Below are 27,510 nucleotides of genomic sequence, written 5' to 3'. Positions count from 1 at the left end.
CATAAAAGCCGATACTCAGCTACTTCAGCCATTGGGTCTTCAACTATCAAACCACGCCCCCAAACATACCATGTTGCTTAGCAGCAAAAGATGCGCCACGTCCATTGACGTGATTTGCTGCATTGATAAACATCTAAATGATAATCTAAAAACACAGATATTAGTGTCTTGAGGGATTCACTGATATTACAGTGCCGTAGACATAACACTCTGAGCTCCAAAACAAGATTAATCGCTTCCGGTCTCCAACGGTGTGTCAAACGTCTATGTTCTGACTGTTTCACGTTCAGTCTTGACGGCGGTCAGTATTTCGATTTACTACTTCAAGGGGGAAAAAAACGTATTGGATCGTCTTGCCGTGTCTAATTAGTTGTATATAAAGCTTCCTATTTTGTGAAGAGCATGAAATGAAACGTTTACTGAGAACATTTCGAACGTTGTACCATGTTATCTGTGCTCGACAGCTCAGGTCTGAAGCAGGACTTTTGACACCCGTGCAAGTTAAACAATGCTCGGCAACGCACAGCACAACTTTCCCTTGATAAATTGTGTCTTGTAACATGTCAGCAATGGTGTCTGTTTTGGTAAGTACACTTTTGATTGCAAGATCAAGATACACTTGATTGCCACCACCCCCCCCCCCCCCCCCCCCCCCCCACACACACACACTCTCCCAAAGAATTCAGTGGTCACCTGTCAGCAGTGTCTGACTCAAAACAGCTACATTTTAGAGTTTGAATGGCGTTTTTAGGTGAAAGAATGGTGCACCTGTGAGCCCTGGGGTCAAAATGTGTGACCTTGCCGAGGCCTTTCCCTTTCAGCTCTATGGGACAAAGTCACGGAAAAATAGCAATTTCTCGGAAATTGCATATGTACAAAAAGTTATGGCATGCATTTAACGATGCAGGCCGGGAAACAGCAAAATTTTGACAGAATTCAAATTACAAGACAAGTGTCACAGAATGTATCACCAGTAATTCATGAACTTTGTATGATGATACAGTTTACTGTCCCTGCCTGCATTTTAGCAGATAGATAACTATTTTTAAATGTTATGTTCATCCTACTGCACAGAGTTGCACGCAGACGCACAGAATCAAGTGTCTTCTCTTGTCAATAACTCACCCTCACATATTTTGTGTTCCTTTCCATTGTGGCTGTGGTTCAAGTTGGATCGATACAATAAAAAAGACAGTTGTAATGTAATACAGTGTGACTGTTGCTTTCAATCAAAGCTCCTTTCACCTTTTAAAGATAAAATGCCAAATTGTATCTTCAATGATCAAACTACGGCCCAAACACATGCCGTTGCCTAGCAGCGAAAAATGCACCGTGCTATGACAAGATTTGCAGCGATCGTCATCTAAATATGTTTGGATATTAGCATTGCTCATAATTAGCTGATATTAATTCAAGGTTCAAGGCTCCAAAACTGTGTTCATCAGTTCTGGTCATCGAACGTTTGTCAAAAATCTGCATTCCAGTTTCACATTCAGACAACATTCAATGTACTGCTTCAAGAAAAGTGAATAATGCCAGTTGGATTGTCTTTGCTGTATGTATTTCTTTTTCAAAAATGTACTTTGAAGTGCCAAAAATGAAATGTGATCTCCCCAGGATCAAAGGCCATGGGGGATTTTATCATAAAACAACTTTCCCTATTACTTTAAAGTATCAATACCGCTGCCACAGACCCTAACCCTGTAGTAACCCTGAATGCAGAGTCCAACAGAGTTGTGAATAAGTACCTTTAAACCCTATTGGATTCTTTGTTAATGTGTTTATAGAGTCCAAGTCCACAATCTGCCGCCTCAATCCTTCCAACCTCGAACATTATCTGTGCTCGACAGGTCAGGTCTGGGGCTCCGAAAGGCGGAATCTTTAACACCCATGGAGGTTAAATAATGCTCGGCAACGCACAGCACAACATTCTCTTGGCAAATTGTGTCTTATAAACGTGTCGGCAATGGCGTCTGTGTTGGTAAGTCCACTTGTGTAGCTGCTGGGGTTAGATGTGAGACCGCAGACTGACAGTTGCAGCAAATAAGGGCACTTCGCTAGCTGCGCCTCTGCTAAGAGGATTTCCTCCGTAGTTGCTTCAAGCAGACATTTGTTCCTTAAATGGTTCATACACAATAAACTCGCATTTTGGTTAAAACAATTCTCACTGTCATCTTTGTCATCGTTAGGGCTTCGTAGCGTTGTGCCTTGACTAACAAGGAGAGTGAAAAGTTTGTCAACCCGAATCAGTTCAAATAAAGTTTTAGCTTTAACAACAAAAATGTGTCTTTGAATATGGCCACTTGTCCTCCCGTTGCAGGAAGACCCGAGCCTAGAGAGACACCTGAAGGGGCATAAAGATGCCGTCACCTGCACAGACTTCTGCCCGAACCACAAGCAACTGGGTAAATTCCTGCTTGACCTTTGACCTTTGCCGTGCAGCCAGATTGGAACATTGTCTCAACAGAGATAAAGATTTAAAATGAATTTTTCTTCTATTTCTTATGTTAATTTTAAGTGCATTACACGCCTCACTTCCATTTTCATCTCTAGCATCAGGATCGATGGATAAGACCCTGATGATTTGGAATTTGGCCTCAAAGGCCAGAGCTTTCCGCTTTGTCGGTCATCAGGACATCATCACTGGGGTGCATTTTTCCCCCTCTGGTAACCTGGTGGCCACTTCATCCAAAGACAGAACCGTGCGACTATGGAAACCAACCATGTAAGCATCCTTGCATGGCCTTGTTTAGTAGTATGCTTCAAAATAAAACTATGGAGAGTAAAGAAGGAGGCTGCCGAGCCAGGTGAAGAGGTCTGCTTTCCACTTGTCTTTGATGCTGTGATATGTGTCTGTGCATCGTAGAAAAGGAGAGTCAAAGGTCATCAAAGCTCATACCGCTGCTGTGCGAAGTGTTGCTTTCTCCCATGACGGCCAGAGACTGGCGACGGCCTCTGACGACAAGTCCGTCAAAGTGTGGAGCGTTCCCCGCCACTGTTTCCTGTACTCCCTCAACCAGCACACCAACTGGGTGTGCTGTGCCAGGTGGTTACTCCAGATCTACGCCCTGAAATATCCGAGGAGACGGGCGAGAGAGGTTTGTGACTGAGATGAGCTCCTCCTCTTGGCAGGTTTTCTCCAGACGCACGTCTCATAGCTTCCTGCGGAGATGACCGCACTGTCAGGTTGTGGGACACGTCATCAAAGCACTGCATCAACTGTTTCACTGACTACGGGGGGTGAGTCCAAAGTGAGCTGACGCTAGCTGTGTTTCCGTCTCTTAAATATCGCTGAAAGGTTTTTGTGCTGACAACTTAAGAATCTTTAGAGGTAAACACCAACGCGTGCTTCTGTTAATGTCGATCCTTCAGTTGAGGCGTTGCGTCTCCCATAGATGGCGCTGTTGCGCATCCTGTCCACAGCTGGCTGATTCTACACTGTTGCTCTCGCAGATCAGCAACATCTGTCGACTTCAACCCCAGCGGCACCTGCATCGCGTCCTCGGGATCTGACAGCTCGTTGAGGATCTGGGACCTTCGCACCAACAAGCTGATTCAGCACTACCAAGGCACGTCGAGTTGTTAAATGTTTAATCCTTTTAATTCAGTGGCTTTCAAATCGTAGACACCTGACGAGAGAATTTGTGCCTTGTGTGTACCGTGTGAAACAGTCCACAGAGCAGCAGTCAACAGCTTCTCCTTTCACCCGTCCAGCAACTTCATGATCACTGGTTCCAGTGACAGCACAGTGAAGATACTGGACCTGCTGGAGGGACGCCTTATGTACACTCTCCATGGCCACAAGGTGACACCGTCGCTTTGATCGTCACAGACGACACGCGGTCTTTGGGCCGGAGCTGGTACTTGTGGGGTTTGGTTCATGCTCGCTTCTGTGTTTCAGGGTCCTGTATTCACAGTTGCCTTTTCCAGGGGTGGAGATCTCTTCTCCTCAGGAGGAGCTGACGCTCAGGTTTGTGCCGTTGTGGCCCCTGAACTCAATGATCGCACGCATGTTTTCAGTCCATTTCTGAACACCGTCTTTATCCTTTGGTCTTCGTGTTGAATCGATCAAAAACAGTTTCAATTTTTCAGTGGTTACTGCAACGTTTTGCCTCATAAACACAGGTGCTGATGTGGAGGACAAACTTTGACACGAAGCCCTACCTCAGTGTTCTGCAGCAGCACAGCCACAGGGCCACCGTTGACCCTCCACCTCATGTGAGCGACATCCACCCCAGAGCGCCCCACCTTCACCATCCGCTGCCCACAGAGATTCAGGTCAGTTAAACCAAGGCTGTAACGACAGATGAATAATTAAGGTGGCTGCAGCTGAACGCGACTGCCCTTTCTCTCCGCAGATCATTCCTCAAGTTTCGGATACGAGGTCCAGCGATCCGCAGATCATCGAGTTGGACCAAACAGCCCGCAGCGTCACGGTAAGCTGCCATCATACATGTTGCTTCAATGGTCACTGTTTTTCCATCACACTGAATCTGAATCCAGTGAAACGTGCCAGACGCTATGTGCGTGTGTGGCCACTAGATGGCAGTGCAGGCCAGTGTTCGCCCTCCTGCTGCATCATAAATGACCGCACGCGCTCTTTTCAGAATGATATTATTGTACTGCAGCATGGCGTTGTTTCAAGTATCTTATTCATAAAATGTTAAGCTATAGCTTGTCTAATAGATGCGGACACAATCACACGTGTCACGTTTTCACAAACCTTTAAAGCACACACAAGCCCAAATACTGGCCAATGATTCAATGCATTCAGTGTGTTTACCCTCTGCAGATGATGAGCAGGAGTGTCGTTTGTGAGTCGTGATGGAAGATTCCTATCCAACACTTGTCCTTGAACATGTTTCTAGATTCCAATGTGAAATACTGCTATTTGAACCCGCGCTGGCCTTTGATTAGTGCCGTCTGAGTATTTGCAGTCACAGATTTCTCTTTTTTGTCTTGTGCTTTACGTCGGTTCTATATTGTTATTGTTGAAGGCCCATGTTGGGTGGGCGCGCGCTGACCTGACCTTGAACCCGAGGAAGAGGTTCACGGCTGCACGTCGAGATGTTAAAATCCTACATCTGAATTAGCGCTTGCTATCCTCTTAGTCCGCAAATGCTGATCCTGGATAAATGGATGGAAGCCTGACATACTGGCAGGTTTTTTTTTGGCATTAGTAAACCAACGCACACAGGAACTCATTCAGTCGTAAGGTTGCATGGTGAAATAGGTAATCTGCTGCTATGACAAAGCGTTCCTGGCGTTTCACTTTAGTTTCCTCGGAGCTACAGTTGAGCCGCGTTACAGTAGCGAGCGTGACATTCTTCTCAACCCACATCATGGAAATCAGATTCCTCCATAAAACGAACAGCCGCTGACACTTGTCCCAACAACCAAACAACCGGAAGACATTTGCTGCTCCGCTCTGTCCCCGTCTTTGGGAACAACGGCACCTTTTGCAACAGCAGTCGTGTTTCTCCGGCCTCCTTGCCTGTGTCTCCCTTCCTGCCGTTGGCCGCTGTGTGGGAGGGAAGGCATGAATGGAGCAAGCCAAGTGGAAGTCATGTAGAGTCAGGATGGCCAAGTCAGATAAGTGTGCTTCTTCAAGTATCCAGAGCAGCCATTCATGACGTCTGTTCTGGCCCGTGGGTAGATAAAAGGACAGAAGAAGGGACAGTCCCTGACCAGTTCCCGCCACTCAGTGGACGGAACGAAATGATCTGTGACCCTTTCCAGCGGTCAGACCACAAAGTATCTGACACTTTTTTTTATAACATTCTGAGTTGTCAGTTTGCCCCAAACCCTCTGGGGCAGATGGAGCGACACAATGATTTTATTAAAGGAGGAAATGAGTGAGGTCATCTACTCTGTTATTCTAAGAATAATATAATGAGGCATGTTGTCAGCTTAGTGGAGTGACCTGCAGGTTGAAGCTTTCACCTGGTAATGCCCCCATTCCTGGTAAAATCCGTCACGCACTGAGTAATAAGGTACCTGTAATAACGAATGATATGGAAAGACGATAACAGATCTCTGGAAAGTTTGTGGAATGTATCCTGTCATCATCCTGGATCTATTTATCTGACCCCTGGGAGTGTTTTTGTCTGACATCTTTCCAGGTTTTTGTGAATTTGGCTTCGCCTCTCTCTGGTTTCTACCTGTTTCTTGCTCGCTCGTTTGTCATCCGCATGAGTTGTCAGAATGTGCATGAATGGGGAGGCCCGTGCGCTTCCAGAGCAGACAAATGGGTAGGGAGCCGGGAGAGGAAGAATCCACGTGCTAGCTGCCTTGCCCCTGGGGGCATCAACCATGTAGCAGCGAGCGCAGTGCTAATAATAGACTTGTTTGAGCTCTGCCTGCCTGTTTAACTCCTCTGGTAACTCGCAGCACCCCGGTGTCACACACAGTTACTCCATAATCATCAGTTTTACCCCAAAATAGCCCTTCTGTTATGGTTATTCCAAATGTGACATGTGCAACTGAGCCACTCTTTGAAGCACATCCAACACAGTTGTGTGTTTATATGTCAGGCAGTGAATTTGCATGAGGTGCTTTGTGTGCACGTGTCGGGGGGGCATGAGAATTAGCCCGGCGCGCGTGTGTGTAGACGCCCCTGTATGCGCGTGAGGGTCTAGTTGCGTGCGTTCATGACTCAGTGGATCCTGGGCCCAATGTGTGGGAGGGTCATTCCTGTTGAGGAGGACCGGGAGCAGGGAGCCCCCGGTGTTACTCCTCCTGTCAGCTCTCATTTCCGTCAGCGCTCCTCTGCTCCGCTCCCTTCACTCCCATTGACGCCTTCGCAGTGTTTTCCTTTCCGCGTGCTTCTGTGTTTCCCCTCCATTACTCCCGATGGGTCCGTGCGTAGAGGCACAAACGGAGGGGAGGCTCGGGCGACGGGGACGGCCCGGAGTGGCTGCGTGGGCCGTCAGCTGGGGATCTTCCTGTTTTCACGCCGACCCTCGTTTCCAACGCAGCGATTGACCGTTGGCACCAAACCGCCATCTGCTCGGAGTGATTTACATGTGTTTAAATGTCTCTAATTAGATTGAAATTCATTTCCCTCGAGGTGTGAAAGCCACTCCTCGTGAAATCTTATTTAATTAGATTCGTAAGACAGCTTTAACACTCATCTTTAACAAGTTTAGCAATGTGAGCGGCAGCTTGAAATCACCGATGTTTGCGCGACCCTGTGCCTCCCCTCTTTCTCACCGCCTCAAGCTCTGCAGCGACATAGAGGCACGACTCTGTTGTCAATCGAAAAGGTTGTTGTAGCGCCGACAAAAGCCCAAGGTTTTCTCCATTTTCAAGTCATCGCTCTGCCCTGTCGTTTACGCCTTTAGCACAGCTTTACCCAGGTTCTCAAAAAGCTCCGTAGAAAATAGCGTGTTAATTAAAAGACGCACCTTTCCTGGTCGTGTGTGTTCATTTCTTCTTATAGCAGTACAGAGAAGGTGATAACAGCAAGTGTCAAACCAACAGATGTGATCTCCGTTATGAAAGAAAGAATCACAATTTAAAAAAACTAGGCCAGAGCACATTAATAGTTAGGTTTGTTGTGCAACAGTAAAGTTTAAGCTGCAAGTTAGAAGCCAGATATAGGTCAAGAATCTCCTTCAGTAAAGAATTCCGATACATCAGTGTACATCTGTGTGCCTACAGGAGGTGTTAAAGGCGTTATTAAGGAGTTATGGCTGGGTTTAGCTTCCTATGTGTCCCAATGTGCTGCTATTTCAGCCAGAATGGATTTTTGGCTCTGACTCCTTTTTGATTGGATTTCTAATGTTCATTATGTGCGAGTTCATCTTGGGCAGCTGTTATTGTCATTCCATGCTGGTGCATCCATCAGCAGTAAATATATCTGGCCAATGCATGAACTGGTCCAGGACTCCCTGCTGGAGCGCCGTGCGCTGCACTTTGGAGCGGCTGGAGGTTCAGATACCAGATTTAAGTGCTGCAGAGGAAAACGCAAGTGACAAGACGGAAACAAGCTAAAGATAGAAACAGCTTCAGGGGGTTCACTTTCCACCAGGACAAGAGGAAGCATAACACCCTCACACACATGTCTACACACAAACGCACACACGCAGACACACACTACTGAGGACTGAGACACACATCTGTGTGCAGTCTAACAGGGATCTCGTTCTCGTTTAGCCCTCTGAAAGAGACGGCGTCTTCCAACACGCTACGACATTACGTCAGCTGTAAGCGAGTAGTTCTGGTAAGGTGAGAGGCCCGTTGTCGCCTCTTAGCTCATTCTGTTGGCCACCGAGCGTGCACGTAGGCAGCTTTAAGACCTAAAGGGGACCTGCGCTCTAATTGCTTCTAAGGGCTGTGATTTCAGGTGATTATGTTACACCTCCACACAGATGCACTTTTCCCGGGTGTTCCTTGGTTCGATGTTCCCGGGTCCAGAACGGTTTGGGATCGTAATCGTGATAATCCGTAATCGTCTACGATCAGCCTGTCCCCAACCACAGTTGAGGTCAAAATCGGCTTTAATCATATCGAGATGTATTATGCGGATACGTTATTATGAGCAGTAGTTGTGATTAGAATAGTGAGTAACACGTGTTAATAGTGGAGTCAGAGCTGGACCCTGTCCAGGGAAGCTGCTCAGGTCCCTGAACGCATCACGCTTCCTCCACAACTCCTCGGAGCTGGCGTGCAAGCCTCCAACAACCTGATCTTCCTCATCAAAAATACAGGAGGGGGGCAAGCCTGATGACTAATTCAAGAGGAGTCTCTCTTCAGGTTCCCACCCGTCCTTCCCCTCTTCAACTCTTTAGGTCTTCCCCTTTCTTTGATTTCACTTCCTCTGCCATTCTTGTCTTTACTTTCATTGTTGTGCAATCTTGGTAACTAACCTGAGGGCTGCGTGACTTTCCTAGTCCCCAATTAAAGATTTTACATATTCTGTTTAAGGTCTTCCTTCCATCCACGTCGCCTGCATCATCCTTCAGCATTCCGTCCTCGGGAGCATCTATTGGGAACATTTGAGAGTCCATGCAGGATGCTAAAAATAGCCTGGTATTACAGGTGGTGGGGACGCCTGAAAGGCAACCGCTGATGTGCTTCTTCCTCTTTTTGGGCCTCATCCTTGCCTTGAAGAGGAGGCTGAGATTAGAGATGAAAACTGTTTTTGATTGTTGCTGAGATGCATTATTGGAGCGTCGTTAGCATCCAGGCTAAATACCTGAAGGACGGTTAAAAACAGACGTTCAAACGACTCTGGCATTTTCTTAAAAGGTTTGCACGTGTTTAATATGTGATGTAGGATAGATACTCATGGTGAGGCTTTTCCAAATGCACCGTGCACGTCCAAAGAGCGCTGGTGTGTGTTCATCGGGGTTGAACAGGCCACCTCGATATCTGGCAGTGCTGCGCGCCGCTGCTATTTTCTCTCTGAGTGGAGGCAGAGGATGCAGCCTGGTGAACTGTGGAGGCAGACGAGACGCCTCACGGCTCTATTACTGGCCAGTCTTTCCCTCGGATAGCTGCTCCAGGCTAGCCAAAGGAAAATGCTATCGATTTTGCCGCTTTCTTTTTTGTTTTCCTTCTGTTTTCTCCCATTGAGACCTGCGGACCCTGAACAATTGGCTGCAGGTCAGACGCGCACAGAACCGTGCATTTGGCATCAAAAGTGTTGTGCATTTATCACCAAGAAGGTTGGACCCAGGCTGCATGTTGCTGTGTGCGTGAATCCTCGTGCAGCCATCTGTGTGCCTGTGAAGAGGGATTAGGGAAAGTGCTGGGAAAACAAATCCATTTCCTGCGATTTGAGAAAGTCACGGGTTTGTAGTTTCTTTCCGGAGGTGCAGCTGTAATCCAACACTGCCTCGGTCCCAGGTTAGATCCCACCCCCTCCTGCTGCCTCCCTCTGCATGCTAAGCTCACAGTCCACCTGTTAGCAAGTCATTTATCTCTCTGCTCCCCAGAGACAGATAACTGAACCCCCACCTCTGACCACAGCCGCCCGGATTGATGGCTTTAATGGGCTTTTATTGTTTGATGTCTCCTCTTTCTTTCTTTAAAAATCGAATCAGCTCAATTTCCTGTGTATCTCTTTACTCTATCTGCTCGTCCTTCCCTGCAGCTTCATTGGGCCTCTTGACTCTTCATATCTGTTCCATACACGGTCACGGCCCGACAAGACGTTACACCGCTGATTATATGTTAGTCGCTCATTGTCAAATAGCAGTTTTTTCCAAAAAATTAGTATATTTTATTTGTTTTCTGGGTTTCTCTGAGAGCTTTGTGATCTGAAGTCTTATTTTTGATAAAGCTTTGGTATGAAAATAATGCACCGTGGGTGCCAAAAAGCTGTGGTTCCTAAGGCGCTTACCTGGTTTGGTGGCTGTGAGCCTGGTATGTGTGGGAACAGCGTCGTCTGAGAGGGGGATCAGGGCGAGCCTCAAGCTTGCATTGTTTTACAGTAGAACAATTAGCAGTTCGCAGTGGGGTTGTTCTCATTAGTGAATGAGTTTCCCACAGGTGCTTTGCAGTCCTTTTGGTATTAGCCTAAGTGCTAAATCTGATTAACGGGCATTTGTGCGGCATTGCAGCTCAATCTAATCTCCCTTATGGACTCCTGCCTGTCTTAGCAATTTCCTGTGAGAGTAATCTTTTTTTTTTTTGAGGTGCCACTAAAGGTTTATATTTGTGTTAATGTGTTAGAGTCATTTTCATGTACCTTATTTTGCAAAGTCAATCAGGGTTGCTTTCCTTTTTGTATCTATACTTTTCCTTGAATGTGAATATTTGGAGAAGGAACTCAGCAGCAGTGAATTCTTCTGGACTCATTTCTGCCTTCGTCGTATCTAATCTAGCACGTGAGATTTAATTGGATCCATTATTAAACCACTGTGTACAACTATCCTGACTGAACTGCACAGTTCTCTGTCCACATGCCACCTTTGGGCTTCAGGTCCCATAGTGAGCAGCTATTTTCAACAATTAAGTGAGCCTAATTAAAGGAAATCATTTCTCTCCCTCCTCAATCAGTTATTCTTAGAATGTCCTTTAGCTGCTCCCAATCAGCTCCACCACTTCACTGGTCTTGGTCTGAATTGACTGCCAGGAAGAACCCAGTAATTAGTTTTCATTAGAGGTGCAATTTCTAAACAATAGAGGATGCTGTGATGTTAGAAAAATGTCAGTTTGATTTCATCCGCTGCCAGACTTGTATTGTTTCTGTAGCTTCTAATGCTATCCAGCCAAATAAAAGAAATGCTTTCAATATTTGGGAGCAGTTTGGTGAATATTTCTGGCATAATGTACACAAGCAGTTTGTAACGAGCTGATATGACGAAGGTTTCTAATTGAGACGTGCTAAATATGAGTTGGATTCGTCACAGACACACCTCAATACTCGAACAATACATCTCAGTCATCACTCCCAAAGTCCTGAATCCCCCGCTCTCACAGTACACAGCCTCTTTATTCTCTGCTTCCTGTCTCCATCTTCACATGCCCCCCCCCACCCAAACTTTACTGTATACCGACTGGAACAGCAGGACTTTTGATAAATTTCTTTCTAAAACGTCCAAGAGGAAACACTTGCTGTTGATACACCTGTTACATTACAGAGTGGGCTTGAAGATCTTGTCAGACCTTCGTCCCAGGGTCCTTGTGGAGGTGGTACAGTGGGCTTGACATGAATGGCTCCACTGTTAAAAATATCGGCTTCTTCCCGAGTCTTCCTCCTCACTTCTGCCGTCTTGAAGGCTTCCCTTTATGTTTCTTTTGTGCTTCCGCCGAAGCTAAACGCCCCAGTGCCCCTGGTCAAGGTGCACATTGTGTTTATTCCAGGGTTTTTTGAGCCAGCACATCTTCCTATATCATCGCACGTATGGAACCTTCCCGGGCTGATTTGGAGGAGCAGACTTTTTTTCCACGCAGTGAGCTTTTGCGTAAGAAGACATGCATGTGTACTCAGCTGTGAAGACGTACACAAAGGAGCACACACAGACTGATGACCCTGATGGTGTTTGGCTCTGATAATGTGCTGGGGGTAGCTCGGTGCTACAGAACCCATGATGACGGGCCACAAAGGCCACCTGCGGCTGCCAGGGCCCGGGGCTGCTCTTTGTGTGCCCTCCTGCTTGTGCTGTAAAGGGCAAAGGCGCAGCATGGCCACTAAGCCCCCACTGTTGCAGCTGCCAATCAAGCAGCACCCGGCCGCCACACTCACCCAGTGCCCTCCTTCAGTGCCTCTTCCCTGTGATGCTCGCACAGCGGTGGCAGTGTGGGCTGCTTCCTGTCTGAGAGGCCGTCTGGATCAATCACACGTCATTCATTTAGCCACATGCTAGCAGTTGCTGTTGACATTTCGGTAAACAAGCCTAACATTTCATTGGGCCATTATAAAAAAGAATTGAAAAAAAATGCGAGCAGACATGCTGGGACGTCGGCAGGGTATCTGAACTCTTATTTGAAAAAATCAATCGGAATATTTGATGTCCGGTTGTGTTTGCAGATGGGCTGGGATGTCCTTCGGCATGTTCAGGTTTTTATTCCATCATTTTGGCAGCCTGTGAGAGAAACCACCTCATTGTCCTCACACCTTTCACAGTAAATTCCTAAATTTTACTCAACACTTTATTAAAGCAAATTCTGTTCAGAGACTTCCAGATTTCATCCTGCCCAGGGTCACCAACACCCTCCTCACACGTTCGACAAACAGCAGCAGTGTGCAGTCATCTTAATGTGTTGAGACTGGGAACTACCAAATTCTCTGATTTGTAGATGTTGTGCTTCATATTTCAGTAATTCAAGATTCAAGATTCAAGATAACTTTATTGATCCCTTTAGGGGGTGTCCACCAGGGAAATTAGCATCTCCAAAGATCTACAGCATCTACAAAATTTCCCACCACCATTCCCCCCATCAAACCTATTAAAGATAATAGAATATAAGAAAATAAGAAATAAAATAAAATAGAATAAATTAAAAATAGAATATGAATATAACAATATAAATATAAAACTATAAAAAACTATAACTGTCAATAAATGTCAATAATCTTAATACTATTATTTCAGAACAATATTTATGCTTGAGTGAGGTCATCCAAACTTGAAATCTCTACCCATGAATTAATCCTCCTGCCTTATTTCATTTTTTTTTCTGCCAGCATGAGCATATGTGGGTGGGAACATCCATTAAAATGTGAATAATGTGGGTAAATCTTACTAAGGGGCTTTAAAATGGGCTAATCCCACAGAAAGCCACAATGACGCTCATTCACCTCACTGTCAAGAGTCCCCGTCACTTGAGACTTTGGTGGGAAAGAACGTGAAGAAAAACTTCTAGTTGGGACACGAGTAATTGAACTACTTAGCAAAAGCCTCATTTCCTCTTAAATAAAAGAGGTTTTATTCCTGAAAACTCAACTATTTGCTCCACACAATTATCATAGCTCTGCGCTCAAGTTAGGCTGAGGTTTTTCTTCTAATGTTTACATTTATCATTGGTAAAAAGTAAAGTCTCCGAATAAAGCTGAACCATCCAGACCTTTATTTCAGGGTCGGGGATATCCCAATGCTTCATATTCAGGGTCTTTTGGATCCTAAAAGGTTTGGAATCAGTCCACAGAGTCGTGTCAACGTTCATGGGAGTTTGCACAGATGCAGGAAAGTGGCACTGCCACCGCGCACGTAGCACAGGCAGAAGTGGACGTGCAGAGAGAGGAGAGGGAGTGCCAGAAGAAGAGGAAGCGGCGCTGATCCGTGATATAAAAAATGGACAAAGAGGAATTGAAAGAGCAGGGAAAAGTCCCAAAAAGGTTTCCCAGCATATGGGTGAATGAGCTAAATACTTGGTTTCTGTTCTGCATTATTAAATGGGTGCGGTTTAAAACCGTACATGAATCTGTTTTACCTGTTCACCTCGGGTCAGTAATGTCAGCCTTAGCTGGCGTGACTGTTATCCATGTGTGAACCCATTTGAATAAAATGCAGGCAGAAATCCCCCTCGGCTGCAACCCTCCGCTTAAATATCCTTAAAAGGCCTTCATGTATGTGCTGTCCTGTAAAATAATAAGATCAGTCAGCGCGATGACGTCTGAATTAGACAGAAAATTAGGGGGAATGTTTTTAAGCTCTCGTCGGATTTGGAAGTTCTCCATTTGTAAAGTTTGATCAGTCCAGGACAACTCATCCGCATTCAGAGTTTGAAGAAAAGTCTGATAAATGTTATTCTATCGTTTGTCCTTCGGCTTCCTTGATTCATGCTGTTGGCATAGCAACCAAAACAGCCACAATATATGAGCTGGTTTGTACGGAGGAAACTTTGGCGACTGTGTTTGTTCCGCTTCTCCCCTGTCAGCAGCTTATATTACATAAACCTGTGACAGGAGGCACATCCACACCACAGACATCTGCTACAGGCCGCTTGATAAGCTGCAGTTAAGATAAATGCAGCATTAGGAAGGATGGGTGCTGCCCATCTGTTCGTCAACAGCCACACACAAAACACACTGATGAATGTCTGAAGGTTAACATCTGAGTCCACTCGGACAGTTCTCCCAGGATCAGTGGATTACCGGGATAATGGTGATTTCACTATTGTGGCTGTAGCCATGTGTGTGCAGCCCTGTTCACAGGACAAAGGTGCTTGTGCTCTGTCTAGTGTGGGTGTATTTGCATAGGTGTGGCCATGTGTGAGTTTACACTGATGTCTGCGTCCACCGGGGCTCCGGATATGTGCCTGTTTGCTCTGCAAGTGTTTGCAGAGTGATATCGTCAGAAAAAAATGCTGGTGCCACCTCGACCATGTCCTTGTTCCTCTTTATTTATCACCTGGGTCTTGTGTTGACCCGAATTCATCTCGTTCTGTATTTAACAGCAGCTATAATTCACTCCGCTTTGCTGTTTGGCTCATTCATTTTGATTTCGGGAGGTAATAAATTTAGTTCGCACCGTGGGTTGATAGCTTCATATTCCAGGTCAAAGATTAGCCAAATAATGTCCATTTACCTTTGTGTGGCATTTCAAAGTTTGCATTTTGATTGCGATAAACATCTACGGGACTGATTACACGTCCCTTTCACTTCCTGTTCAGTTTGTCCCGCTACTGCTTTGCCGCAGTGATCAATTAGCCACATTTAGACACACAAAGGCAGCCAAATTTCATTTGCTGACTCCTGGTGGTCTGGTAATAGCCTGTTGATCGCTTCCTTTCCTCATGCTCTACGGCCACGGTGTCACACGTGCCAGTATATTTCCACTGGCCCCGAACTGCCGCGACCTCGACGTTTCACGAGCGACTTGTTTTCAGCTCTGACATGAACGTTCAAACACAGTTATCCATGTGTTCTAATCACTGAGAACAGTACAGTCAAATACTCACTGACCTGACGGGACAATTATCCACCCAGTTTAACAGAGCTGCTCTGTGGTTAAACTTTGGTTGCCTGTGCACAACGTACAAGTCGAGAAGATTATCAAAGCAGAGGAAAGAGATTTGCTCACAGTTAGGGTTAGGGTTAGGGTTAGGGTTAGGGTTAGGGTTAGGAGAAGGAAAGCCTTCCAAAATGGAAGTTTGCACGTGGTGGCTGCTGCTGTTCATCTGGCTTTTGTTTCAGGAACATTTAGATGCAACCGATTCATCTTCAGAGCTCCATTTCTCTTTACAAAGCGATAGCGTCTGAGCAGGATTAACCTGCCGGTGTCCCATGACTCATCTGTCGCATGATGTTATTATGTAAGCGGGTGGAGTGTTCTTTCACACGCAGGCACAAACTGGCAGCACATTGTTTTTAACAATGGCCTCAGAAACACAGCGTCGCTCTGCTCGCTATCTGCACGATCTTATTCCAGGTGCATCGTTTCTTAACGACTGACACGCCTATATCGCCTCATGTGTCTCTGAATTAGCAGTTATGTGATGAAATAATTAGGTCCAACCTCTGCTGCTGAAACGGAGCGAGCGATCTTATCCAGACTAACCCGGCCGGCCTAATTAGCAGTGGTGATGTAGAGCCGGGCGATTACAAAGGCTAATGTAGTGGACGAGATCAATGACTCATTACTCTTAAACAGGGCTGGATGGATTTAGAACGTCTTCAGACAATAAATGAAAGGGTTGAATAGCCGCGCCATGCTCCCAGAAATAATCCACTTCACTGCGAACAAAGCTGGTTTCAACGACATCTGTAGGTGAATCATTTAATGGCCCGGCGTTGAAACGCGTACACGGGGGATGGCTGTCTCACCGTGCTCTCAGTAATCTTTATTAGAAATATATAACCAGACTTAAGGGGACTCAAACCTGATTTTAGACATCGATGGATCTCTACATGGGTAACTGGTTGTTGGCAGGTGTCTGGTAAGAACTGGATTCATAAGACCGGCTGTTCTGGGTTTGGTCCTCTTTAAAGCTGCAGGGACTGCATCTGTTTAGTAATTTATATAGACCTGAAAAACACCTGACATGAAAAAAAATAGTCTTGATAAATGTTCAGGCACTTGAATGCACCGTATTGATGAATTTCAAAGTCAGAGTTGTAGCTCATTAAGGATCATTATAGGACAGCTGGGTGTATATTTGGTCATTTCATCCCTGTATGGGTCAAGGTGCCACCTGAGGAAGTTGGGCAGATGTGGTTTGTCTCCCTATGAGCAAGGCAGCGGCGCTCGGTGACTCATCCTCATCTGTTGCAGGTTTCTGTTGCAGGTTTCTGCAACAGATGCTGTTTCAAACAGAGCCGTGTGTCAGAGAACCGAACCTTCTTTTCCGGCGGCTTTACTTCGACATCGCCTCTTTATCACACATATTCGTTTTGTTTTTCAGTCTTTGCTGCCTTTTATTTTCCCCTGGTTGACATGTTCACACTCCCGGTGCTTGTGTGTCTGTGTAAAACAGCCAGAACCCACACTGTTCCATGGCAGTTCTTCTCCTGAGCAGGATATTTTTGTCCTGTGTGTGGGTGAGTGCTGTGCGGATGTCAGGCAGATAGGGGGATGCAGAAGGAGGGTGAGAATTAAAGAGGATGTAGCTGCTTCCTCCAAACCACATGAAACTGTTCAGCTTCCTGCTTATCTCTCGCCTTAACCTTGAGAAAATATATATATCGACGTATGTCTGACATCGGGTCAGGATCGGGATTACAAGTTTTATTGTTGTCGCACAGCCTGTAGCTGTGTGTGTGTGTGTGTGTGTGTACTTTCATGTGACCTGGTGTTTTCTTCCTTTTAGACTTCATTTGTTTTGGTGCGTTCGCAGTGAGCAGGAACATCCTCAAACGGTGCGTTTGTTGTGTGTGCCAAGGCCTGGGTGTGGAGAGAACACCTGGGTACATGACAATTAGATTTGACAGAGATGAATGGAGAACCAGTCCGCTAATGTTGTGTCTCACTGCCAGGAAATGTTGCCTTTAGATCCTTGGTAACACCTGCCACTTGACTTCCTGATAACAAGCCTGCAGTGTGTGTGTTTGGATTTTATCATGCAGGTTTTGAGAATCGCAATTTATTCTGCATGCAGAAGACACACTGTGTGTTTTAACTTTATCAGCCAGGGTTTATGGACAGACGGGTTAATTGGTATGCTCAGCCTTACATGCTTTGCTTAGAACATGCGGCAAATGTCGCAGTGTGTACTCTGTAATTGGTGATTCACCCACATCCTTCAACAATACCACACTAAACTTCCGTCTTCAGGGTAATTAAAATGCTCTGCGTCAACATAGATGGGGAACAAACATGTTGACTCTCCCCCAGTAAGGTCAATATAAGCATAGAACTCAGGTCTGTTTACTTTATTGTACAGTTTGGGTGGTGAATTTACACGATTGAATCGTTTGAGGTGAATAATAGAGGGTTCTTCACAACCCAAGCTGATTGTTCTCCAGTGGGTTTGTGTCTCATGGCATCATTTAGGTTTTGCTTCGGTGTTACAGGTTAGATTGTTTATGATTTTGATTTTGTATCGATGATAGATTTGTGACCTATACGGCAGCCTACCACCAGGGGGCAACCAAGACATTTGCCAGTATGTTCAGTGGCAAAGTGGTGCAGTTCCAGGCTCGATATGTGGAGTTTGCATGTGCTTTTCTCCAGTGCAGATTATGTTGATTACGGTCTCTAAATTTCCTCAACATAGGCATGTTTGCATGCTCTGCAGGGGACTGGTCACCTGAACACACCCAGGACAGGACAAGCAACCTCCCTAAGGTCTGTTCCTGCAGCCCCCCCCCACCCCATAACCATGGTTAGGACACAGAGGCATTGCTGCTGTATGAAGGACGTGTGTGTTCATAGTGTGTGTCTGTAAAAACAGAAGTGAAATCAAAGTGAAAGGTCACGCCCTGTTAATGCCTCCTTTGTGTCTTAACAAGGATTTCCTCTCTTCGCCGGGTCTGCTGTATTAATGACATTACATGGCATCCTGTGACCAGGAAATGTTCTCTTCCCATCACAGGACCGTTTACAGAATCAGACTCGCCTATTTAAAGCAACTAAGAACACCAGATATATCAAATTTGGAGAGTTCAGGGTTCACTGTGTCTGAGTTGATGGTAATGACATTAATCCAGCTTATCCTTCATCCAAAGTGTTTCCGCGCTTGATAGAAAACTCGAGTTGCTTTCGTAAAGCAACTTTCAGAACCTGAAAGAGGTCCAGTAGCCAGAGGTCAAGATCCGGCCCGTCAGACTCGTGTCAGCAATACAGAGAAGCAGACAACAATCACGCTTCCTGTTTATGGTGTTATGATATCGAGGGCTGACTCACTTGCATTATGCCGTTAATCCCGCCGGACGTGACGTTTACCGGAACCGAACACCCAAAGCTGTCACGTTCTCTGGATCCGGTGAATTGTTGCCAGTCGGTGGTTCACATGGCTCCACCGCTCCCACCTCTAACGGACATTTTGGTGTTTTATCAAACAATGAAATTATTTTTTCGCCAAAATGGTTTCTGAAAACGACTCTAAAGCGCCGACGTGATCTTGTTTATCTCAGTGTGCTGCGGTAGAATTGTGGCTTGTTTTCGTGCACGCTGGCCTTCCTGACCTCATGAAACTAAAGCTGTGATTAATAAAAACACTTGATGGCTTCTGTGTTGGTTCCCTCCTGTTGTGGCTGCACCTCTGCATCTCCTAGTTACAGCTGTTCTTCAGACTCCACGACAGCCATTTCAATTCATCTTTTGAACCTCTCGTCGACTCACAAGTGCCACTTGGTAGGATCCCGCGGTCACACGTTTACCTTTAAGTACCACTTGTTGTGTTTGTTGCATTGTGGCCATGTAAATGAAGGGCGAGCGGGGAGCTGATGCCGCCCCCTTCTGAGCTGCTCATCTTTAATTTTAGCCCGTCGCGCCAAATATTTATCAGCCATTTTGGCTTGTTTGATGTATTTTGGGACAGAACAGCTCATTAACTGGAGTTGTTAGGTTTGAAATATCAGCTGGCTTTGAAGGGGCCACGTGTCTGCCGGTAGAGTGGGAGTGGGATGCTGAACGAGGGCCCACACAACATGAGGGGTCCTTCAGCGATGATCAAAAAGGTCACATCTGAGCTCCCAGCCAGGAGAGCCAACAAGAGAGAATCTAATTTTGGAGCTCATGCTAATCGTGTTCTTGATCAAAATGGCTAATTTGATTCTGGAATGAAGGAGCGGTTATTTTTGATGTTTGTTTTGAAATAGAACATCTCAGTTATAATGGGCATGTTCTACTCCCCCCCCCCGGCCTCAGCATCCAGTCAGCCGCTATAGGAAAGGTCTGCACACCATCACATCATTCCTGCCATCGCTCATCCATGGCTGCTGACATCGCACAGAGCTCAGCAGCCATGATTTTATCTCCCAAATGGGCCTTGTAAGTGTGTCCGTCCCAACCTGCCCTGCTGCCACTTTGTCTTTGCAAATCCTCAGTGAAGTTTGGTGGCTTTACTAAGGCTTACTAGATGATTTAGTATATGGAATAGTTCAAAAATGAGTGTCCTCCGTGCTTTTAATGATCATTTCTTAAAAACAAAGCATCAAAACTAAACTAGAGTCACATTTAGCTTCCTTTTTTATACTCATTATTCTTCCAGGTTGCAGCTGCTGATACAGGAATCATTATTGGTGTGTGTGTGTGTATTTGTGTGTGTGTTTTGGCTGATTATGCTCGTGTGTGTCCATTGATTTGACACCAAGGCCAGCTGGGGTACCCGGCCTGTTAAATGTTGATTACACCCAAACTTCCTGACTGAGTGGGGGGTTTAGAGAGACATGGGGTCTAAAGGGGCCGAGCAGATGTTGCCCAGATGTGCCCGGGAAGGAGGAGGAGGAGGAGGATGGGCTGGAGTTGAGAGCATGGATTGCAAGAACCAGCATGCACACACTGATGGCTTTGTTCACATCTCCTCAGCATTTAAGAGCAGCCCCCCCCCCCCCCCCCCCCCGCCTCCTGTCTTTCATGCCCCGCTCCTCTCCTCCCTCCAGCTCTCCTGCCTGCCCCCAGTCCGGCTTTGAAGTGAAGACAGCGCGCAGGAAGCAGCCTGGAATCGATTGCTTCGTGCATTAGGCCCGGAATGTGTGACGCCCCGCTCCCCCTCGCCGCCCCCCCCCCCTCCCCTTTCCTCCTCCCATCCTCTCATGTAGTTTTTCCTCACCTTGTGATGCAGCCGACATGGTGGTGGTGATCTCTACCCTATACTGCACCTCATACTCTATACTGGACCTTGTCTCTGTGGTCGGACCGAGCACATCCATAGTGTAGCTGGCTGTTTTTCCACCTGGACAACTTCCTCTTTCGCCTACAGGCTTCTTCACGTCCGTACGCACTCGGCTGTGCTCCACTGTTTCCCACCACTCTTAAAGATAAACCAGTCTGAACTGATAGAAAATGATAAGCGGCGTCTCAGCAGCAGACACTTACACCTCTGCTGACACTTTACCCCCGTGCCGTCAACTTGGCCAGACACCAACGAACACTTCACCAACTTTTCCGACGGTTCCAGCACTCGACTGATGCTTCAGCTCATTTTAGCGCGTTGACTTTTGCTGACACGGCAAACTCCTTTTATCATTTCCAAAGGGACTCTTCAGCTCCTTCCAGCTGAACTCTTGGTCTCGAAGCATTCAGGTTATTCAGACATTTAAGCCGCCCCTGGCGCACTTCTTGCGCCCTGTACCAATGCAGTCGTCTTCAAGTACGACACCATGGCGTGCATCAGAATGGTGCTTATGGAAGCCATCGGTCACCTAAACTCAAGTCTTCCTTTGTCTCTTTGCTTTCATCTTTCACGCCATCAGACACACTCGGCACCCGCGCACAGCGCTAACAGCCACCACCGCCCCAACGGGCATCATGTGGGCAGTGCAAGACTGGAAGGATGTATGGAACACTATGGTGCCAGTGGGTCGGGGGCCACAGCCAGCAGCCAGACTGGGGCTGGCTTTAGAGGAAGTCCAGAAGAGCAGCAACAGGAGGATCTGTCCAGCTACCCGCCATGTCTGGACACAACTCTGCAGCACATTGTACGCCAGCTGGATATTCTCACGCAGGTCAGTTATTAATTCACTTCCAAATAATCAAGGCTGCTGTCAGGGTGGAACTTCCCAGAAAATGTTAGATTTTTGATCATCGCCCCCGGTTACGAGTCACATTTATTGGAAACAAAGTAGATAAAAAGAAAAGATCCAAATTTCTCTCACTGTCAACTGCAACAATAAAGGAAAACTACATTTTTTACAAGGAGATGTGGTTTGATTGTTGCCTTCTGTGTCTATGTTGTATGTAGGAAAGGTTTTTAACAGGGTATTGTCTTTTTTAACATTAAACCGCATCATGAAAACTAAAACTAGGCTTTGTCCCTCCACAACTCCCCCCCCCAGACAGTTTCAGTGCTGGAGGAGCGTCTCACGCTGACAGAGGACAAGCTCAAGGAGTGTCTCCAACACCAGTCCCAAATTATCAAGGAGATAGGACAGCCGGGACCGAGGCGGAGGACGGCGAATGAAGGACACCTGTCCGGTTGACTTGAAGACCCACCAAATCCAACAGGTGTAGCAAACGAAACAGACTGTATGACCTGCGTGTGTGTGCACGTGCTTGAGTGTGTATGTTAGGGTAAGTTTATTGTGATACCAGCTGTTTGTACTGTTCCATATGTCCATGCAATTTTATCCCGTTGGTGCTACATGTTGCCTCAAATGAATAAAAGATGTTGCACTATGAAGACTGTTGCCTCACTGTGTTAGTGTAGAGTTTAGTGGTCCAAGGTCAAAGGTCACGGCCTCTGATCAATACATACAGTATTTCCTCAAAAGTGACGCAACTTTCCACTTCACCTGGTTACAAATATCCTATAAACACCTACTGGGGTTGGATCCTCCGCCCTGGCGCCGGGTTCTGAAAAGTCCCGGTATCCTTTTTGACCGGGACTTTTGGAAAAGCACAGGGATGAGCTGCAATACAGTTACATGAGTGGAAGTGTTACAACTCAATAGGCCGCGTACTCTCGCCCGGTCCCGCTCGTGAGCTGTGTCGCGTTGCGCTCTGTTGTGGCTCGCTGCTGCCCCCTCAGGCAACTGGTGGTGGTGAGTTGGTGATGGCAGGAAGCAGCAGAGAAGCCAGGCCAAGAGGGAACTCTGCCGGCTTGCTCTCCTGACCACATCCTTCACTTCCCCTCGTGGTTTCCTGGTTTTCCTCCTGTTTCTTTTTCTCCCCCTCACGTCCACGCAGCGGCGCGAAGACGGCAATCGGACGATGACACGCGTAGAAATATCGAAGGCTGGAAACAGAAATCCTTTTCATCCTTTTTCCTCTGTTCAGGGTTTCTTTTTTTGCCTTCTAAAGAGAACAATTTATTCAATGTTTTCTATATCAACTCATATCTTCCCTGTTCTACATGTGTGAAACAGCGTGTATAAAAATGAACATTGTGGTTTGGTCAGACACTCTATGCAGACAAACTCAAAGTTCATTAATAAAATCTACCTCAAGTGAATTTTTAAATGAGATTATCTTGTCAACCTGCCAACTTGGATCAGAACTGCAGACCTTATGAGGTTATGGCACGCTCATACTTAGACCATTAAATAAGCATCTGCCCTAAGTAATGATAGAGGTTTCGGGATCCTCCCAGGTGATAATGTACCCCTGAGTGCTTAAAAAGATCTAATATGATGGAGTTTGGCCTCAGAACTGTTTGGTTCTGTTTCCCTCTCAGAGGCACAAACCAACCTGGCTGCACAAGTTTGGTTTTGTTTCCACTTCTGTCCCATTAAGGTTCTATAGGCCTCTTTTCACAGTGTAAATACAAGCAGAGGCTGTGCGTTTATGTGTGCGTGCGCGTTTGGAGCATGATCTCATAACTTGTTAATAGCTTCCTGCGGGGTGGGGGGGGGGGGGCTTCCTGTTAATATCAAGGACTGGTTGACCACCCAGTCCCCCACTGAAATATTGGGCTTTTCGTGCTTCAGTTGGCCGACTGTGACAGGAAGCGCTGCTCAAAAATTGGACTCGACCGAGAGACTTTCAGTCATCCATTCATTCATTAACTTACATCCTGTTAAATAAATGAAAGCAATTCATGTGTGTTTCTTATGTTTCATTCCAGTAAAAGATAGCAGGACAAATAATGTTTCAACAAAAGTAAGGAAATTAGCAGATTTAATGACTTGGAAATAAGGAAGAAAACACTGTAAATGTGCAAATGAAGTGTGCAGTTTGGGCTGTTGGAAGCACGTGCACAGCTGTGTGGAGTCAGCTAAAGCAGAAACACATGTTAGCATGCTTTGGCATGTCTAAATGCTTCATTTTACATGATCAAATTCATGTTGTTCCAATCTGGGTTTGAAATATTGAATTTATGAGGTAAATTAAGAGAGGATTCTGCATTCAAAAGTGGTCAGAAGGCTCCACCCTCTCATTTTCCACGCGCTTTAGTCGCTGCCTCACGGCCCACAGAAGACAGAAGGTGAATAGAATCCGCTCAAGTGAAACAGCAGACCCTCGTCTTCCTCTCATCTTCCTCTTCTTTTTTCTTTCTGCCTCTTCCTGCCTTTCTCTGGAATAAAAATTGGAGGATTATCTTTTTGGAAATTCCCCCTGAACCCCCCTCCAGGGGCAGAAATGGAGGACAAAGGCAGGAGGTGGTGGAAAAAGAAGAAGAGGAGGAGGAGGAGGAGGATGACTGTCGGCGGGGGAGGAAGGCTCGGCACCCACGCTTATTGAGTTACAGTTGGTCCTGCTCTCGTTAACAGAAGCTGAGATGCAGTTTAGCTGCTGTGATGTGCTCACCTGTTCAAACAGGGGCAGAAGGTCGGCGGGCCGTCATAAAACCGCTGCTCTGTTTGAGTTTATGCCTCCCGAAGCCCAAATTGTTGTTTGGTTTAACAACGCCACCTCCGTGGCTTCACTTTACACGATCATTAGTTCCAATTCTGATCTCTGATCAGTTATCTGACCCGGTGTTGGTGGTACTCTGTGGCTGGAGCTGTCATGACCCGCGATCAGCACCTGGGGCCTTTACCTAACCGGTTCGTTCCAGAACATTGAGCAGAGGAATAAACTGAAAACCTTATAAAATGCTGGGGCGTGGGTTTAAAGCCCGCCTGTGAGGAAGATCCAGGTTTAAACGGTACCGTGTTGGCAGAGAAAGGACTTGAAACAATGACTGGCCTGGCTGGTGGCCTGGCTGGTGGCCTGGTGCAGCGTGGCATGCTGGGACATCTTTGCAGGCGGGACCTGGCTCAAACACCCGTGGCCTGTTTTTACAAGGCTTCGGTTGTTGGAAGCTTATCTCCGGTGAAAGAAAGGGGTTAAAAAAAATGAGAGTGAACACACGAGGGGGAAAAAAGCTGACTTCCGCACGGGGCGGGGGGGTTCAAAGACCTCGGCTCCTGCGTGATCTGTTTGTTGTCATTTGATCCCTAAGTTGACTCTCTCTCTCTCGCTCGCTCTCTCTCGGCCTTCCTGTTCTTCCCTTTCACTCAGGAAACAGAGGGATGTCTGTTTACGAGGCCTTCGGCAGCAGATCCAGTCTTTTTCCACTTCCTTTGTGGATCAATATGATTATTTGCTACTTCCCAAACTTCCTTTGAGCACTCACAGTCTGGTCGACCACAAATGGTCACATTTCGGCGGCATTAGTGGCTGATGGTCGTATCCGGCTCATAAGCCTTTTAACTAAAACCCTAATACTAATAATAAAGAGAAAATGAATGAACTGCTTTAATCCTTTCAGTTTTTTCCACGACGATATTCATGTGACCTTCAGCAGCGAGCGAGGAGCAGCCATCGCAGATCAAAAGATCCCAGCAAAAGACTTTTTATCCTTAAACCTCTAACGGGTTTTAATGGCACCTTTTTAAAAATGTTCTACTTGGACTGGACTTTGTCAAGTCACTTCCCAGGAGAACTGAAAACAGTACGGGGGGGGGGGGGGGAAGGTTTCCCATCCAGATCGTCGGCTTTCCAAGCTGCCGGACTTCCGACTTAGCCTTCCGTTGTTCTGTCTGGTTCCTGTTCTCAACAGTACGCGTCCAGACGTGGGGACGCTGTCCTCTTTGCAGATAAGGAAGTGGTGGATTTCCTGGAACCTCGGCGTGACTCATACCCGTGTAGGTCAAAGGTCATTCCAGCAGATCTTTCATCCTGCCTCCTGCATTCACTGCCTGTTCTGTGAGTGTGTCTTCACTCATTTCAAAGCACATCAGCACCCCCCCCCCCACCAATTCAATTCAATTCAATCACCACCAAAGTTTTCTCGTGGGCAGCGTTGGTGGTGGAGGAATTTTCCACGCACTATAAAAAAAACTGAGCGCAGTACTTGGAAAATAAAACAAGCCGCCACTGCTTCCAGCCCTAAATGATTCCATTTCCCAAGCAGGACACATAGGAAGAGGAAGGAAGAGACGCCTTCGCCCCCTTTATCATGTAGGCCTAAACCAGTGCTAAACCACCCACCGTTTGTAATGGGGCTGATTAACACCAACGGATCTGATCCAATTCATCTGTCGACATCATCGGCAGACGCTGCGGAATTGACACGATCCTCTTTGGGAGTGAGTGTGTCGCGCAGATTGTTTCTGCTTCTGTCCCTCCTTTGCTTCTGCTGCCTCGTCCTTCCTCCGCCATGTGTCTCCTCAGTCATGTGTTTGGCTCCAGCTCCAGGATCTTCTCCAGGTTAACGGTGACTTTCCTCCCCCTAAGCCTGCTGTCACGTCCTGCTGAGCCTCGCTGTGCTCGCGTGAGGACGGCCGAGGGGTCACTTGTCACGCTTTTTACAACACACTCCACTGCTGAAAGGTTAAAGGGCAATAAGGCGACAACAGCACGGGGGGGCAACAACAAAGAAACACATTTTTATCCTCTCACATATATTTCGTGGTTTCACTCGAGCATCACATGGATCCGCCACTATTATCCAGCTGGTCACCTGTCAGTCGCTCAACTTAGAGTTCATCTTGAGCAGAGCATTCTGGGTATTTTGTCCATTCTCTGCTTATTCGGCATTTCTAGGTAGGTCGGCTCTCATGATGTAGCGTTCCCTGTTATTGGACTGCCCTGATCCCTATTTTCTTTCACCATCTCCTTCTCACTCCATCCTTCTTACCTTCACTTATTGGATTAACAGGCCATCTGCCTGCTTTCACCTCCCTGCTGTTCATCTTTTCCACTCCTCTTCACAGGTACTTACCTCTCATTTATCCTTCCCGTTGCGTCACAAAAATATTACAAATGGCACACAAACATGGGCATGAACTGAAATAATATTACAATTCAGATTCACTCAAGTTCAATATGAAATTATGCCAACCACCCTCCCCTGGATGACATTGAATAACCTGATTTTGAAGTGTAAAGGGGTTTGAAGAAAAGTTCTGCTTCCTTGGTCGTCCTCTCAGAGAAAGAGAAAGCAACGGCATCCCCAGACATCCCACCCACTGTACAGTCTATAATCCTCTCCAGGTGACCCTTCCCTTCCCTTCCAGATGTCAGCACGTTCGTCTACCACTAAAGGAAAGGAGGACATTGAGGAGCCAAGGAGATGACAGATGAGAGAGAGTAAGAAGGCTCTGATGAGACCCCCTCCTGTAAAAAAATGACTCTCTTCTCCCACCCGATACGATCAATCGGAATTTTTATTTACTCAAAATCCGATGGCAGCTCAGATCAGCCTTAAAGTGGGGTCGAGTAAAAACAAATGCCTCCGGAACACGGTGCTCTTCCCCAGGGAGGACGGGCCTGCCCCCCCACCTTCATCTTTGATTTCATGCATCATCAATCTTGACCCCGTAACCCAATAGGAAGCTTTTGTTCTCTATATCAAAGGGAGCCCACAACATCAGGGATCAATCAAAGCCTGATGGCACAAAGAGGTTACCACCCATTTGGAAAGCCAGGAGGGAAGTTCCTCTTCAGAGCATTGATTGATTTGATTAGTTCTCTTCCTCTGTGATTCCCCAGACAACCATCATTCTTGGCCAGTTTTCACTGGTTCCAAGAGGAAGTGTCACCAGGCTGTTTATCCTCGAGAGTTCACTCGTGTTTTCGTTTGTCTCTG

At 46.6% G+C, this 27,510-nt stretch overlaps 1 protein-coding gene across 2 annotated transcripts; it reads left to right on the top strand.

Moving 5' to 3' along the window:
- Nucleotides 1–126: 126 nt before the first annotated feature.
- On the top strand, nucleotides 127–22,176 carry poc1b (POC1 centriolar protein B). 2 transcript variants are annotated; one of them, XM_057051357.1, is made up of 13 exons: nucleotides 127–584; nucleotides 1,851–1,981; nucleotides 2,321–2,405; nucleotides 2,554–2,725; nucleotides 2,867–3,046; nucleotides 3,133–3,240; nucleotides 3,454–3,569; nucleotides 3,672–3,805; nucleotides 3,902–3,970; nucleotides 4,126–4,278; nucleotides 4,359–4,436; nucleotides 21,251–21,502; nucleotides 21,833–22,176. In XM_057051357.1, the coding sequence occupies exons 2-13, from the start codon at nucleotides 1,967–1,969 to the stop codon at nucleotides 21,974–21,976; spliced, it is 1,506 nt and encodes a 501-aa protein (XP_056907337.1). In that variant the 5' UTR covers nucleotides 127–584; nucleotides 1,851–1,966; the 3' UTR covers nucleotides 21,977–22,176. The 2 variants fall into 2 exon arrangements, with proteins under 2 accessions (XP_056907337.1, XP_056907338.1); XM_057051358.1 differs by having other exon boundaries at nucleotides 128–301.
- Nucleotides 22,177–27,510: the final 5,334 nt, after the last annotated feature.

The sequence above is a fragment of the Takifugu flavidus genome, chromosome 13, assembly GCF_003711565.1.
Source record: "Takifugu flavidus isolate HTHZ2018 chromosome 13, ASM371156v2, whole genome shotgun sequence".
NCBI lineage: Eukaryota > Metazoa > Chordata > Actinopteri > Tetraodontiformes > Tetraodontidae > Takifugu > Takifugu flavidus.
The sequence above is the reverse complement of the archived record's forward strand: the minus strand, read 5'-3'. Positions and strand labels throughout refer to the sequence as shown.

Bases quoted from the DNA above. Each gene is read 5' to 3' on its own strand.
- poc1b (XM_057051357.1), top strand. The intron at 2,726-2,866 runs GTAAGCATCCTT...TGTGCATCGTAG, and splicing joins CGACTATGGAAACCAACCAT to AAAAGGAGAGTCAAAGGTCA. The intron at 4,279-4,358 runs GTCAGTTAAACC...TTCTCTCCGCAG, and splicing joins CGCTGCCCACAGAGATTCAG to ATCATTCCTCAAGTTTCGGA.